This window comes from Hetaerina americana, unplaced genomic scaffold (genome assembly GCF_022747635.1).
Source record: "Hetaerina americana unplaced genomic scaffold, ioHetAmer1.1.p SCAF_214, whole genome shotgun sequence".
NCBI lineage: Eukaryota > Metazoa > Arthropoda > Insecta > Odonata > Calopterygidae > Hetaerina > Hetaerina americana.
Window position 1 is genome coordinate 44,206 of NW_027286780.1, and position 18,354 is coordinate 62,559.

Here is an 18,354-nt window from a genome sequence, read left to right on the forward strand (position 1 = left end):
TGATTCAGAGTGTTTTTCATGAAGTGGTGCCTACCTATCTATACTACTTAAAAAACATTTTATAGTAACCCTAAGATACTCGGGCATTTATTTATTATCTCATAATAAAAAGTATTTTTTCAAAAATACATTTGATATGTATTTGAATATGTCTCTAGGTTATATTTTCAAAAAAAATTAAGTGGCACCAAATGTATCCTTTTTGAAAGTCCACGACAGTTATCTGTTGGACCACCATTAGATGCATTATAATGATTTTGAAATGACACAATGAAAAAATGTTTGGGTAGTCAGAAATTCACTGAGTTGTGATTAATCAAAATTTACATGTTCGTCCCCCTTAATCCCATCAAGCTTGCTCAAAATGCTGGCTAATGTTAACCAATATATGCTTGATTAAAAGGACAGGCATTCTATTTTAAAGTGTTCATTCATGTGTGTATGACTATTTCAAGGTGAAAATTTGGGGTGAGTAGTTAATGTCAAACTGACTGCTCATATATTCACCCTTGTTTCCATCATCACTGAACTCAAGGTATGAGTCATAGCAATCATGCTTTATCAAGCTTTAAATTTCCCGTTGAATGAGCATCCTTGAGCTATAAGCAGCATTGCTAGTGGCTATTGCTCGTATTTCCATTATAATTTCACTGAATAATAATAATCATTATTTCTGCATATAATTACAATATGATAAGGAAAGTACATACATCAGACAACATCCACTTGCAAGCATTAAAAACTTTTATTATCCTCATGGCTTTGCCAAAAACATTAAGAAATACTGAGTGTGTATTCAAACTTTTTTGCAATACATATATTCAGTCATTAGTTGAATAAAACAGCTTCATGTTACCAAACAAAGTATGATAGCCATTAGAAAATTATGGTATACTTATACCATAGCTTCATTGGTCCTTTTGTTCCAAAGCCAAAGTTTAATTTACATTTATAGCAGAGTTTGTGTTGGGTTAATTGAAATGATATTGACTGGAATGATGATTATGTAATGTGGTTGTTTCCTTTAATATTTCATTGGAAAATATTTACTCATACAATGTTCAAGATAAATTTGTTTCTGCCGAGGAGATCTTGAAATGGATACAATGTTTTAATCATACTTTTAGCCATTTTCTCAATTCTGAGATCTATTGCCCTTACTGACATCCTGTTACTGAAGTCTCTGGTTACCATAATTCAGACTTAACATCATTTAATCAATCATTATTTATCTTCATGCTATTTTGAGTATATATATATATATATATATATATATATATATATATATATATATATATATATATATATATAAAATGTATAACACTTAGCACTAGTGGACACAGACAAAAACACAGAAACACACAAACACACTTGTGTGTTTCTGTGTTTTTGTCTGTATCCACTAATGCTAAGTGTTATACATAATTATTCACGTCCGTTAGACTTTCAAAAAGTGTTATATATATATATATATATATATATATATATATATATATATATATATATATATATGATTTCATCAAAGTAACACGGAAGTGTTTAATAACCAACTTGAAAAGCAACAAGTAATATAAGAACACATAAAAAGATCACTCACACATTATTTCTTGATCATTTCAACAGAATTCAGCTCTGTCTTCAACAGAAGAAATAGGATGGACTTCTATTTCTTCTGATGAAGACGGAGCTCAATTCCATCGAAATGATCAAGAAATAACATGTGAGTGATCTTTTTATGTGTTCTTACATTGTTTGTTGCTGTCCAAGTTTGATATATATATATATATATATATATATATATATATATATATATATATATATATATATATATATATATATATATATATATATATATGTTACACATACATATACAGTCATATATACACTTGAGGGCAGTGCCAAACTATATTAAATACTGAAATGAAAGTCATAATGTACAATAATTTGTTTATCTCTCTGTGGCACAAATTTGAACTAATTCGTCTTCTTAGAAGATCCTCTCAGAATTAATCATGGTTGTTGAATACAGGATGTACTTAGGCATGCCACTATTTCTCAGATGAAGCCATAGGCAGTCATGCTCACAGACAAATTACCTAATTTTCCCATTGATAACAAGCACGTTACCTAGACAAAAAAGTTCAGATGATCAAAAAAATGACAATGCACGTTATGTAAAGAAAATTGAAAAAATCCAAGCACATAGACATATTTTTGGACAAACACATCCGATATAGATGTATTTTTACACACACTGCATATAATTTTTACATGAAGCCCTGGGCGCGCGGTATCTATACAAATTCATGATAATTACAAAGTTCTGCATGCACATTATACATAAGGTGTGTGTTATCAATTGGAAAATACGGTTTTTCAGTTCATTATTAGATACCCTTATCATCCATAACATATTCACATTAGACACAATATCAGTAGTCTAAAAAGGAATCAAAACACATTTCTAGTTTTCATCCTCCTTTTTCATTTTTTCATTTTCATAAATTATATGATAATGCAGCAAAATAATAGAAACTAATACATATGAAAATCCTTTAACGCAAGATTCTGAAATTTTTAAAGTTTTTGTGTACCATCATTGTGCCTTTTATATGAGAGTTCTAAGAGAAGGGCCTCGAAACCTCTAAAATCTATCACTAATTTTTAAAAAAAGGATGGGTCTCATGTGTAACAAATGATCATGACAAAGCAGGACACACATACAATATATACAGGTATACATGTATATTCATTATAATGTGCATACATATATACTTACCACCATCATGCATACATATCTATGAATGTATATGGCAGTGATTCAGATTTGATTATATCAATAGATTTAATTTAGAAAAAAAGAAGTTTATGGCAGCTTATAAATACTATTCCTAAAGTTTTGATATTATATACTTATATATATGTATTCATATACATGTTTATATATCTTGCAAATCTTTATCTTGATATGTTTATCAGTGTTTCAATTCTTTCAGCTGGACTGAAAAATAACCATTTGATGAATTCTCTGTTTATGTGTAAATCATCCCGTACTATATGTAAAATTTTTCGATGAAGACATGCCACCTTCACAAATTAGTTTTGCAACATTAGCATTTTCAGCGCTAGCTTTTAATAAATCCTTCCCAAAATCCCTCCATGTAAAAGTTTTTTTTTTATCTCTCTCTAATAAAGAAAATTAAAACTGATAATTCAAAATTTTACTTAACTGGCAGACTTAAACTTCATGTTCTAAAAAAAATATTTAGCCATTTTCTTGGCATATGCCCTCAGTTTTCATTAGAACTTCCCATAACTTTGTATTTGCACTCACATCAACCAATCCATTACTCGAGAACCAAAAGGCATATGCTGGCCCAAACCTATCATTATTAACCTTCCCCGATTATGCCCACTCCTCTCAATAACCCCAACCTACCTGAACCCCCCACACAACCCAATATTTTGTCATGGCAGCAATCTCTGTGCTCGGAGATGGCAGAGGAGCTAAGGTTTGCAGTACGGTGTCATGGGTCAAGGCAGCGTCCAGCTCTCCGCCGTTCCTGCTCTCGGTGTTCACCTGGCACCACATATGTACCAGCTGGCCTTGATGTCCCCCACCATCTTAACGGGGTGAGGAGTGAAACTGTAGGTCCTGAACATAATTCAACCAGAGGAATGAAATTTAATGGTTCTGTTATATTTACTATATCATATAAACATTAATCATCACCAGATTCATATTATATGCATAAGAATATCGATAGAAATTTTCACATGTATGGTGGAACAGTAGCCTTGTAGGTGAAGCATTCTGCTACTGGTCAGAGGGTCCTGGGTTAAAATCTGGCTAATGACTCTGGAAGACCCAAGCTAGATCTAAGTTGTGTGATTTTTCTGGGTAACATAACTTTCTGGAAACCACAGGAGCCCAGGAAAAATAATTGGCCAAAATGTGTGAATTCCACATTACCTTAGGGCTGAGTATGACTTAATGACCAGAATAGTCAATGGATTGACAGCTGTGGTTGGTCACATAGTGCAGGGCAATGCTTGAATAATCTTAATGAAAGTCACAACTTACTTCAATTAAAATTTTTTGCAAAGATGTCAAGTGAATCATGAGAATTTCATTACAACTAGTGCATAATTTTCTCAGCTGAAAAAAAATCAGTTTTTACCTATCAAATTAAGTGTAATATATGATATCTAAAATATGTTAAATAAGACAATTTAAATTAAATCCATATAATATAATATTTATTTGCCATGGGTCTACAAGTATAGACATTAGGCAACTCAAATTATTTAAATGGCTGGTATCATAAATATATTCAAAACACAACTACAAAATGAATAAAGCAATGCTGTATGTTTTTCAAAAAGATTTGTTTGAATATACATATAAATGAATTGATTTTACAGAAGACATATTTGCTAAAAAACTCCTAAGTACTTAGTGTTGAAGGACCTTTTCAATAGATAATTTTTTACATGACCTTTGGATTGACAGATATTGTTCGTAGGTTTTCTGCCCTTGTGTGGCTAATAATATGTTTTTGTTGCTGTATGGTATGGGCACCTATTTGCTAGTGCCATTTCATATATCTCCCTAATGTATGTTTTCATTTTGCCAGGTGTGGTACTCGTTTTTTGGTTATTTAGTTTGAATTGATTTATGAGAATTTTTGCAAAAGCAACAGTCTCCAGGATCAATACACAGGGTAGAGTGACTATATTTTATGGATAATGAATGATTTGCAATATGCTTGGTTAGTTACCCGGGCAATAGCCCTCATAGCTCTTTTTAAAAAAAGTGCTTTGAAATATTCTGGTTACTTGACAGGAGCTACCCTAAAATATAATGCCATACCTTATTCATGAAAGTAGGCATATTATACCACTAATACTGACACCATATTGCAGAGATTTATTGACATATATTGAATGCAGGGATCTTCCAGTTTTCAAAATGAATAAACTTTTTTATCTGTTAGGCAGGAAATTTATTTTCTCATGATTTTATAATGCTTTTACATATGCCTCCCAATGGAAAAGTGGTCATCCCACCAAAATATTCAACAAATATGTTGCAAGTGTCCACTTTTTGTATCTCAGCCATCTCCACAAATGTTAAAATACTTACAGTTATTTTTGTGATCATTTTTAAGGGTGTGCATATTCATGCATAGGTAATATGTTAACTGTAATTTAACACACAGTGTATGCTCCTTTTTATGAGAAGGATCCACCTTGCCTGTCTTATTGTCTACCTTTTGCCATTGTGAGTCCTAATATCTTTTGCATAACTTGTGCAGATGGGTGAAAATGGGCAAAACACCTCATCCTACTGTTCAGTTTCCTGAAAAACAATAATAATCACAAAAGACACAGGTGGCACTATCCGATTGGTCCACTGACATTTTTGAGCTGTTTGATCTATCAGTCCTTATGAGCAGCTTATTTGCCAATGTCACTGAGCTGATCCATCAGTCATGCAAGTAACTTCATGTATTGAAAGCATTTATGAACAACTTTACAGACAAAATTACTTTTTGTAGGTTACATTTTTATTCAATAGTGTACATATTCTTCCAAAATTGAGTTGTAATTCTTTGAATGACATAATGACTTTTAATGCATGACCATGAAGTCTAACCTTTTCTATGGGCTACAGCCTTGTCATGGTTGTATGTTTGGCATGTTTTAGTGATCTTAAGGGATAAGCACTAATGGGAATAATGGTCATCCATGCATGATAAGTTGAAGGGTAGGAATCAATCAAAAGCTAGTCCTGGAAGCATCTGTTCCTCAGTGAGGTGGCTTCAAAGGTCCCAGGGGGATACCATTAAAAGTGATGTATCATCTTAAAAATGCAACTGAGGAAAGCAATGGGAAACCACTTTGATTATTTCTAACATGAAACTATAATGGATGAGAACATAGGGATGGCAATGATGGAACTCAAAATCCATTAGTGAGGTGGTTTCCATGTCTCACAGTTGGGCAAAGGCTTCCTCAGTTTTTATCTCATCAAATCATTGCAGAAAATCCTTACCACTACCTTTAACAAAGGGTTTGGTTCACAGAAATGGAAAGGAAGGTATGGATGAGGACCTCAACTGTCGGAATAAGGGCATGGAATGGAGAACTATCGAAGTTAAAAAACATCAAAAGATAAATGGCAAAAGTAGGCTAAATCTGCAGACTAAAAAATTAGTCAATAGGCTAAAATTGGGTGAATTGAGATGGAGAGGCAGCAAGGATTACTGTAGTGATGGTCGAAGAGGAATTAATTGGGAGGGCAGGAGATCCAACACTTCAGAGTCAATTTAAGCACTGAGTAGCAAACTGGGAGGAAGGGTGATTTATGTAAAGTAGTTGAGTGACAGAATTTTATTAGCAGAGATACAAGCCCACCTAATTAATAAAAGCTTTAACTAGAAAAAAGGAAGGAATTCCAAAAGTGGTCTAATATAAATTCAAATAAGGATAAGAGGAACACATTAGAGGAAAGACGGGTAGGCTTTAAAATAAGGATATCAGAACATATAGAGAAGGCCATCAGAATAGTAAATATGATAAGAAATAAGAAGCCATGAATTACAGGAGAGGTGATTAAAGATAAGAGAGAGAGGATAGTGTAAGAATGCGGAAATGGAGTAGGGGAGAAAAATATATTAAGAACCAGATAATTATATATACAATAAGCATAACCAAAAAAATAATATAGCCCAGGAAGGCGATAGAAAGGGCTGTGCAAAGATTTGAAGAAATTTCAGAGAGAAAGTTATGAAGCATGAAGTTTAAGAATGGTCAGCATGGTACAAGGTTAAAGCCATTCCAACCATAATGTAAAAGGCAAGAAAGATCTAAATGGAATCAAAAGAGATTCAGGGGAGGCCAAGAATATGTTGACCTAATGTTAAAGAGATATGGGTTGGTTATTTTAGAGAAATAAAATGCTATGCAGAAAATAACAGCTTACATTCTGGAGTAAGATAGCAAGATGGGAAAAAGACTGTGGGAAATATGGGCAAACACAATAGGATTATATAATATCTGAATTGTTCCAATGTGATGGGGAGAAAGATGGCTGGGCCCTGAAATAATGCATATTGAGATAGAAAAAGTGTTATGAGAGAGGGAGAATAAGGCTGTATTGATAGATAATACCTCCACAGGTTTACTGAAGAGTATAAAGAAAAATTGAGCAAAGATTTTTTAAAATTATTTATTTATAAGGAAAAAGTCTAACTAGAAGACAGATTAAAGAGAATTATGCTTATTATTGGATAAATCAATCCAAATCCCAAAGAAAGGTAAAGTAGCATTAAATGAATACTATAGAGTCATGAGTTAAGTCCTCATATACATATTAAAGAACCTACTATGTTGTGATAAATCTGTCCTTGAGTACCGCCTGTACAACCTCAAATTCATCTCATTCATGCTATTGTGTGATTTCAGATTTTTTTTCTAGTTTTTCTCCTTGGATAGTGATATACCATTTCTCTAATTAATAATTGATGTGAAGTTATTGTTCACATCTTGCATAATAATTTTTCCATCAATGATCCGTTTACATGACTAATATGAAACAAAGAGAATTTTCAAGAAAAACCTTAGGGAAATATAAAGCTCTTCAGAAGTTTAGTTGTCTATAAGTTGTGATACACATAATAGTAATGGATTAGGATGATAGCCATTTACAGTTTTTTGAGGCACTGCTTGTTCACATAGGTAAGATTACTAATGATCCAGCTGTAGCTATTGACCAGATGATCAGTGATCACTCCCATGGATTAGCATTTATCATTAAAAGATGTAACTGCATTCTTTATATTTCTCATCCAAATATTTCATATCAGGTACTCTCTATCGATTTCATCATTGCTATTTCTCATTTAGAAGATCCTTCTTACTCCAGCACTGCACCTTCTATGAAACTTCTCTCAAAAGACAAGAGTAAATATCTTGACTTTTTTTTGGTATTGTTCGTTGTTCAAAATTTGTATAAACCCTTTTTGGATTTATATAGTTTTTATAGAATAGGTCTCTTTCTATGCACAAGTCATGATGCCTTCATTTCTTCCATTCTCTCATCAACCAAATCTCCAGAAATCTTCTGCTTCGAAGCATCTCTAATGCTTCAAATCAACTAAGTAGCATTTCAGTTGGTATCCACATTTCCAGAGGTGTTAGTACAGTATTCTGCTGATTACTCACATTTCTTAATTGTAATTTCAAGAGGTTTTCTGAATATCAGCATGTTTATCACATTGCCCCTGGTTATGTTTTTCATAATTGATTAAGCATGCATCTTGCCCATCCCTTCCGTCTATTTTCAATCCTTTAATTCTAAAAATATTTGCAAAACATGTCTCATTAGGCTAATAGGTTTTTAGCCATTACATCATTTTATTTTCATTGTCTTTGGAAAGATGACAACCATAGGCTTTGGTGAGTTCAACGGCAAATATAAAGACCCATATGTATTTATATAATATTTCAGTAAAGGATGTTTTCAATGCCTCTAGCAATATCAATTATTTTCAAGTAATGAAATATCCCTTGCTTTCCTTTCTTAGGCCTACTTGTTTACAGGCTGCAAGAAATTCATTTTTAGTTTTCTCGTAGGAGTATTTTAAGTGGAAGCATTAAAAATAGCCATATAGTATATGAGTAAATGTTAGGGTAGTACTATATACACAAGGGATTAGGTTTTTGAGATGTTCAAAGAATTTCAGTCATTGTCATTTGTTGTTTTTTCAAGATGCACATGTCAAATTTCATTAGGCATCTCTCTGCCCAATTGGCTGGCATATGAGGATCTATATTAATAATCACAAAGACATTCCTTAACAAGTATCTAAGTATTTTTAATTATCAATACCTAATTAAGAGAATTCCATCATACCTGAAAATTTTATTTGCAAACATTTCATGCATATATTTATCAGCAGCATATTTCATAACAAATTTTTATGCATGTCTTACCCCTTTAGATGTAGTTTATTAAATGGCACAGATACTTGAAATTCAACGTAATCCATGCCTATTTATTTGATATTCAGTAGTGCAGTAATTATTTTAAATTTAGTGTGAAGAGTTCACACAATGTCAAAATATAAATCAGGTTTTAATAAAATAAAAGAAAACACTACCTTAACCTACAGTTTCTGTTATTTGAGAAACATAATCTTAAGCTTTCAGGTAATGGAGTATACCTATTATGTAGCTCTCAGCAATTACAAGCTTCCCAAAGCACAAGAATGACAGTGAGATATGAGTGACAACAAAACTAAGTACATAAATAATTTCACTCCATGAGACTACTTGCTCCAAGAAAAATCAATTGGTATAGCAATATATCATCCTCAATAATTATATTTTTGTTCTTAAAAAATAATTTTAAATATTTTGATGACCATTCTTCATTTAAATTTTGTAATTTGTTTGCTTTTGATGTCACACTTTAAAACATGTCCAATCTCATTATAGGAATTTTATAACATCTTTTTGCCTATTACTTTAACATTGTATTCATTCAGTCATTTTTAGATAAAATAAAATGTATAGCTAAATTTGGCTTGTGTATTAATCATAAGAAAAATGTTTCTATTAGAACAATTCCATTTTAATGGTTTATTTTCTCAAATGTAACTTCTCTCCAGTTATATTTTAGGAATAATCCCAATGACCTTATTCCTTTACTGACATCAGATTCAAACATTTCCTTGAAAAGCATTTCCCTCCTTCATTAAAATAAATTCCAACTCTTTAATACATTCACCCTAAAAATCAATCTCTCATTACGCTACATATTAAATTATCAGTAAGTCTCTAAACCTTCCATTCATAAAGAAAAGTTCCACTCAAAAAAGCACAAACCTGAATGACACTAGTCTGATCCCTTATTGTCTCAGAATGTAAAAATAAATAGAATAGCTCCATTATGAGATTTAGAACTCCTTATTCAATGCTGCTTATTTAGTATATTCTAGAGCACAAAGCTTATTAGATTTCCCCAATAGGTAGAGAGTAAAAATGATTGACTTGTTTCAGGTGGGTACATAATTAACTTTTTAAAATGTGGTTAAGTGAGATGGATGCTAGATCTTTATTTTCAAAGGAAATTGCAACTGGTTTTACTCAGGTACCTTAGATCTACAGGTTAAAACCCACAAATGGTAAAGTGTGATACCACTCTACAATATTAAAAAACCTGAAACTTTTAAAAGTCTTTTGTATTAAGTGGACATTCTGTAGTGAACTGTGATGGTTTCAACTTGTCCAGACCAACACATTCAGTTAATCACATTCAGTTCACATTAATCTCAAATCATGGCCAGAAGTTGTGAGATACATGACCGAAGTTCTGAGACTGCATATCATATGAAGGGATTGGAGAGATTGGACTTCCCCCTAACGTTAGACTTTACTTTAAAAGTTTCAACATTCTAACTCTTTGATATTTGTATATATTCCATAATATAATCTTTGTGCAGAAAAACAAAGTCATGTTCAATTTGAAAGCCAATGATGATATATGTAGGTATAGCACAAGAAATGGTAGAATAACTGCCCACAACTCATCCATATTTGCTATATACCTTGGATATGCTGGGTGAAATTCTTGAAAGTACTATCGAGAAAAATTAAAGGAAATATAAAACTGTTAGTTATTTAAGTCTAAACTATATCAATTCCTTTGTGATCATCATGCTATTATGTTGATGAATTCATGTCAATTCCTCTAGGTAATTCTGCATAAGTTACGCTATGAACATACTCCTCTTATTGCTTCCGACACCCATTTTGGGTTTTTTACTCAGTGCACTTATTTATATTTTTATTAATGAGATATGTGCTGACTCTGTTATACCCACTTTGATGTCTGCAAAGAATATGTGCTGACAATGTAATGTGCTCCATACTTGTTACAAACATGTCTTATAGGAACCAATAAATATTATTATTATTATTATTATTATTATAAGGTCCACTCATAACAACTAAGGAGGCTTTAACTTAAGTAGGTGGTCATCGGAGGCATGCATATCCAGCCTAGGTCAAATTTAATGACAGTTTCTGAGCTTAAGTCTCACTTGCATACAATTGAATCACTTCATTGAATCATCGAGAATAATAAAATTAATCCCAAATTACTCATAGGCTATGGGTAAAAATGTCATGCTGAAATTATCTCATTTAAGCAATTTTTTGTAATGTTAGACTCTTCAAAATTAAAGCCAATTATAATGAAATCATGTAAGAAATGTGATTCTAGGAAATGACTTACCAAGTTATAACTTTAAATTATTCCAATTCACTAGTGGTTAGCATAATTTGAAAGTCTATCTAATAATTACTATTCTTTGAAAAAAAGAAAATGTAGTAAAAGTATCTTGAAGATATATAAGATGTTTATCAGTCCATATTTTAAGGCCTTGACAAATATATTAGTGGCCTTAGCTTGCGCAGAGTTGAAAGTTGTACTCCATTTAAAATTATAAAAAAGTTCAATGTTGTCAATGATATTCTGGTGGCTAAGCAAAGTACACCTTGAATGAGTTCTTTCAGTGACAATGTGGGGTAGGTCTCTTGCAGTGATTCACTTCTAGTGAATCAAATACCCACCAGAAGGAAGGAGGAAGCATGAATGGTGATGGGTTTAAGTACACAGCCAGTTGAGAGGCATTTCCAAGTCACAAGCAAATGTTTAGCTATGGTGTTCATATATTGGACAAAGTCTTTTATATTGGACAAATTTTGGAGATGGTTCTTCCAATATTTGCTCCATCCATTAGGGAGATACATTCTACAATGCCCAACTACTTCCAAAAGCAGGTAATCAGTATATTGGAAAAGTCACTTAAATCCCACCAATTTTCTTTCAAATCGTAATATCAGTATGTTAAGACTGGGATGGATTCAGGAAGAAGGTCATGCCCCCTTTGGAGAAAATGTTTGCCTCTGATAAAATTAAAAATAATCATTAATAATATATCAGAAACTAATATTGAATGAATGCTGTCCCCCAAATAAATTATCTTCTTCAGAGTCTATATTGGTCTTAAAATTATTGTGATCAGTTTAAAATTTAACATGATTTTCAAATGTATATTAGTTTATAAAATTATTTTTTCATATATTAAAATGAACCCCCCTAATTACCTCCTCCCCTTCAAAAGGTTACCTAGATCCTCTACTGATGAGTACTTGCTTCTCCCCATGTTTCCCCTCCAGTGGTACTCTGATTGAAATATTGATGGTCTGTTCAACATTTCCTGATTTAAATTCTTGCCAACAATATTATTTCTACCTTTGAGAGGAGTCAAGGAAGAATATTAAGACAGCTATCAATTAGAAGCCGGGGGTTAAGATGATGCAGTGGCTATTTTATTGGCTTACAACCCCAGGGGTCTGGTTTAAATCCTGGAAGTCTTACGCTTTTTCACTGGTATCCCATATCCCATTTAGGGTGCTATGTGAAGACCACTTCAAGTGGAGAATGCCATCTTTGGATGGGGCTTTACATTTTGGACCCTTGGCACCTCTCATTACGATTAGGTAAATGCCAAGGCCAGGCTTCTGACCACTATTGACTGGGAATTACCCCTACCAAATTACTCACCTATTCTGATGGCACACATATTCTTAGCTGTCAGTTGTGTCCCCTAATAACTACTGCTACTTAAGTAGAAACTTTCAAACTATTTTTGAAAGCATGAATAAATCCTGAGGAATTAATGTTCATAATCTGTAAATTAATTTGTTCCTTGTATTTTGGTTGACTTCAGTCGTTATTTGATAATATAATGGTAGTATATTTTTCATTCTCTCTTTAGTATTCCATGTCTTGCAAGAGTTAATCATAGTCAGACCAAGGACATTGTTTTGAGACATCCTATTTGTTTCATACTACCTACTTTCTGTTTCTGGTTCTTTGAATAAAGTAGCTTTATTAAATACAGGCAGTTTAATAGACTACAACTATATCTATTATGCACTTATGTCTTGCAAAAGATGGCCCCATCTGCTTCTCCACTTTGTTAATTACTAACACCATTTTGATGTTACAATTAGATGTATTATATATTTTCATTTTCCCTCTATTTTTTCAACCTGAAGATAGTATAATGCTTATTTTTATCATAATTATTCTGGACCTGATTGTTGTGCTGCTGTTTATGGGGTAAACACCCAATCATTTTTATCATAACTAAAGTTCAAAAAAATCAAAGAGACCAATGATGACTTTAAATGTGTACTGTGTCCATATGATTTTTAGTTTATTTATTTATTTGCTTTACTTACCATAAGCTGATATAACATGGTTTTGTCATAAAACAAAAAATATACATCAATTTTGTTAGTATGAATCACATGGAAAAGAAAGGTTATTTACATTACATAGGGATATTTTACACACAACATTTTAGACTTTTCTTTGCATATTGCAACAAATTCATCCGCAGAGTACTAAGGTTTAATGAGCGAGTATGCTTTATGATTACACTTGAAATTATTTGAAGGAGATGCTTTCAAATCAGGAGGAAGCATGATTACATATTTAAAATTTCTAGGGGTTGTAGGAAGGTCATAATGAAATTTCATTGAAAGGGCATTTGTCGATGCTTCAGGCTCTTTTACTCTGTTTGACAAGTAGAGCTCATTTTTTTTATTTTATCTATTTTATATTTCCTAATCATTCCATTTCACAATTGTGTGCATGCAGCATTCCATGCTGCTCTCAACCATCCTTTACTCTTGATATTGAAGCAGAGGTTTTATGGCTTAGTTCACTTTTAATGAGTAGCTACAACAACATGAATTCATTAATGAAGAATCTAAATGCAATGGGAAGCTATACATCAAGTTGAATCCCTAAGTGCCCAAAGCCCAAGTCAGAGGTGTAAAGTATATGGCTATATAAAAAGTTCCATATGAATAGCATTCTACTTCACTCCTAACATCCGCAGAAGGATTAGGCAATAGATTTCTTTGATTTTGTGCCACAGGTTGAATTCTGTCAGCATAAATACTTCACTGTTGTCGGGAAAAGCATTGGTTTATCCAGGCTGGTTTTTCAAGTTTTCACTCCACTTTCACTAAAGACATTCTCTTCAATACAAATATAGTGCAAGGTGCAAATAAAAGGAAATTTCGTTTATAACTTCTATAAGTTAATTGAAACCTGGAATATCATATTTTCTAATGCATATACAGATTAACTGTAGTGAAATATGTTTTGTGTGAATGATTTCAATCGATATTTGCTCACAATTATCCACTTTACTATTTATTTCAAGATATTTCCCTCATGCCATTACATCTCAAGATAAAAACAGTTAAAAAATTCTAAATTATTAGGAAACTCTTTTTTCTATTTCTCTCTCATATCTGGCCACCAATCTCACATTATTTCATACCGTCCATGTATTTTGAGGATGCTATTCTAATGATCTGGATATTGGCATTGCCACCATATCATTCCCTCTATAGTGAAAGAAAGCAGCATGCTTTGCAAATGAACCAAGAGTCTTTCCTAAGGGTGTGCCAGTCTAAAACCAGATCCCAAGCCACATGCGGTGAGCTCTGGGTTATAACCAAATGTACTCTTGTTAGTGTTAGCTATGCATAATTATACTGAATGCCATCAAGGTTATATTGTCTACAACTACTAATATGTAGGCAATAGAATAACATATTTTCTTCAATATACCAATTATTCATTTTTTTTATTTTTTTTATTATAATTTTATTTATTTAAAGTCCATTCAAACAACATTAATTTGAAAATTACAAACACAAGCAGCAAGAGGAGTAAAACCCACCTAGTCAAGATTCAAGCCCACGACCTAACCTCTGGAACAACAGAGGTCATTTACTCCAATACCACCCAGGCTGGTAGGGTAGTATTATTTCTTGTAACTCAACATTACATTTATCTACAGATTTATAGTCTTCGAGAGTCATGAGCTCTCATTTATTGCTCTACACAACCACCATTTACAAGATCAATTTCTATATTTAAACTGTCCAAGGAGAGCAGGAGTATAGAGTATGATAATATTATGTACCTACCTTTCAAGGCAAAGGTTCCCTGGCTTTATTCAGACCTTTCTACATTTCCAAAAATATTGCTATACGTAGGAATTGTAATGTAAACATTAACTCTATATGGAAATCAATTATAATGAATTTCAAATTAATCACTATTACTTAAATTTGGAACAGGAAAAACCTACCAACTTAAGTTGGCATTGCACAAAAAATTAATGCGTGAAATCAGAAATAAATAATCTAAATTAAAGTTTATATTTCTGTGCTGTGATACAGGTAGTTGTATTCTAAATATTAATAAAAATTAATACATTTCTTTCATCTTAATTGATATATTTTGAACTTATTTATGTATTTTGAAATTATTAAGATACAAGTTTTCAAATATAACATTTTAGCTATGGTTTCTAATCATTGAGGATAATTCATGGTGATTGATGAGTCAAACTGCTTTGTTCTTCTCAGATTAAACCCTTATTAGGTACGTGTGTCGTGTAACTCCAACGGTGCTTCGCCTGGGAGATCTGGAGATAGATAAATGGAAATGACCAGGATCCTAGGGCTCACCCACCAATAACAAATATTAAACGTTTTATAAACATGCACCCACACATTTACTTCAGAAATGTCTTTTTACACTGAGAAAAAAAAATAAGCTAAGATTTTATATCACATAACCACCTACATAGCAACATACTGTACTAATATAATCTATAATATTTTAATGAAACTATAAGTAAAAACCATAAATATGAAAAAACCAAAACCTCCGAACATCTGGATGTTTACAGTTGAATTATTCATTTTTGTCAAATATTTTTTCTGGCGTTATTTCATCAGCAAATAAATACTATCTAAATAATGATTTCAATAAATATTTCACCCATTTAAAAATATTTTTCTGCCAAATATGTTTACTGTTGCCTGTGATTCATAAGATGAGTTATATTAAATAAAACTTCAATCATAAAATTATTTACCTTTGATTGATCTAGGTATACAAACTAAAAATAATTTGGACTCAAATCTAATATTCACTCACTAAGAAAAATTAAAAAATATATGGTAGTAATATTTGTACATATTTTTGTTTTAGGAAAATGGCATCATGCCTATGGTGGAAATGAAGAAATCTTCAATAGTTTATGATCCTGATGCATAGAAGAATTTCATCGTAATGAAGAAAGAACTTTTCCGTGCACATTGAAAGTTTACCTCACAAAGTGGAGAAGGCCTTCATTGTAATTCTGGATGCATCCTACATCGAATGAGCTGTGATTATTCCAAAAAAAAGGTGAACGTGATTCCAACCTCAACATTTAAATAAACAACAATCATGAACTATGTGAAAGTGCTTTAGGAACATGAAGAAGTTTAAATCACCTATTTCAGGTGATGGAGTAATTATGAAATGGTTTAATTAATAGAAATCCCAACCTCTGATCATCAATGGTTGTGATGGTGGCCTATCCCAAAGTGAAACTCAATGAACATACATGTATTAATCCCACTTCAAGAGCCACCAGTACAAACTCATGTTAATTAAAAATCTTCAAATTAATCCTGCTCATTACATGATTTGAAACATGATTGATGTAAAATTTTTGAGGCTGAGATCAATATTTATTATAAAATAAAAATACACACAAACTGTTATATTTTTAAATGACCTCTTGAAATGTGATGGGCCAAGATAGATTAGACTTTTTAAACAACAGTTTCAATCTATGGAAAATGGAATGCAAATTGTTATATCATATGTGATGTTATATAATAATTGTGTCTAACTTGTAAAATCGAAATATGAGAAGCAAAATTTCTATCACAAGGACACAAATGAAGAGCCTAAAAATATTTATAGTTGTTTATTATTATTTACAAGCAATTTTGAAAGACAAAAATGAGAGATTTGGAGCATACTCAAAGTAAAATAAAGTTTCTTGAATTCATGACAGCCTTTTACTCAAATTAACTCTTGTTAATGGTATTTGCACTAGAATTGCTAATGTTTGCAAACCCCATTCGGTGTGTTTTACTAATATATTGATTGAATTCATTATATAATAAATCAACTGTTGCCTACCCTAATGTCAAATTAAAATAGGTATTAAAATCAACATTTATACTCTGAAAACATTTGTTAACATTATGAAAACAAAAACTAACCATGAAAACTTTTATTTGTTTGTAAACTTTCAAACACTGAATACAGGACCACCTGAAGGCATCACTCTCAAAATAACGTAGAAATTGTAGAAACTTGTAGAAACTTGTAGAAACCAATGAAATGAAGAATTTTCTGATTTGAGATGAAATCATAAAAGACATTACATTCAAGTTGAAAATACAAGATACCTTTATAAAACATCTCTGAAAATTATTATGCCAAATAAATGCACATGTTCACTTAACATAATTTTACTACATTATTTCAATATAGGTCCAAATTTTGAAACAAAAGCTTAAAATAATTAATACATATTTGGTTGACCCCAAGAATACCTAGTTTTGAACCAAAACAAACCAGAAGAGGTGCTCAACAGTATGGTTTGTTTACAGGAGAAGTGAAGAATGAAAAGAAAGAGAAGTTCATGAAATTGTGATTCCAGGTGAAGAAGCACAATAGAAGGTGACATTTTGAAACCCCCTGCTCAAAGGAGTTCTTTGGCCAAAAGATGATCACTCAGCCTAATAGTAAATTTAGGATATGACTGGTCATGTTCAGGCACTTCAAGAGGCTTATTACGAATGGGATGATTTAGGTCAGAGAGACATATATCTAATGAACCTAAAGGTTCAACAATTAATTGGATAAGCAAATAGTATTACATTCACATTTCATGCACTGTCACTCTTAAACCCCAAATGAGTTGGTCCTTTTAGCCACTGTCAAAACCTCCTGTAAATGATGCCTAGGGATGGACATCATAAGTATCCTATATTTCCTCTCCCATGGAACCCTCTGGAATATTTCATTGTCAGAGATACTATTTCACCCTCCATTGCAGTTGCTCCATTAACAACTGCTCTACATCTGGCCATTGGCAACACTGCCATCCAGGAGCACCCCTGCACCTACTATTAATGGTTCAAAGCCTTCAAAATCTAACCCTAGTTATTCCGAATAAATGAACTAATTCTGAAAGTATGCTATTGTAAGTATTTATTTCTTCATCCCCACGCCTGGTTTGCAAATCCTGCCTGACAGCAATTATCACCTATGACCCCAGGGCCATGGCAACATGGACAGGATTAATTGGATACTGAATCCTGGTAACTATG

The 18,354-nt window shown here is 32.2% G+C and overlaps 1 protein-coding gene across 1 annotated transcript in view; it reads left to right on the plus strand.

Moving 5' to 3' along the window:
- LOC139688673 (glutamate receptor ionotropic, kainate 2-like) overlaps positions 1-17,021 on the plus strand; it is a gene marked incomplete at its 5' end in the record, with an annotated part of 49,651 nt that extends 32,630 nt beyond the window's left edge. Inside the window, 2 exons of the mRNA XM_071586241.1 lie at positions 3,478-3,633; positions 16,169-17,021. Of these exons, the coding sequence (XP_071442342.1) occupies positions 3,478-3,633; positions 16,169-16,234 (222 nt within the window). The remainder of the gene's footprint in view (positions 1-3,477; positions 3,634-16,168) is intronic.
- Positions 17,022-18,354: the final 1,333 nt, after the last annotated feature.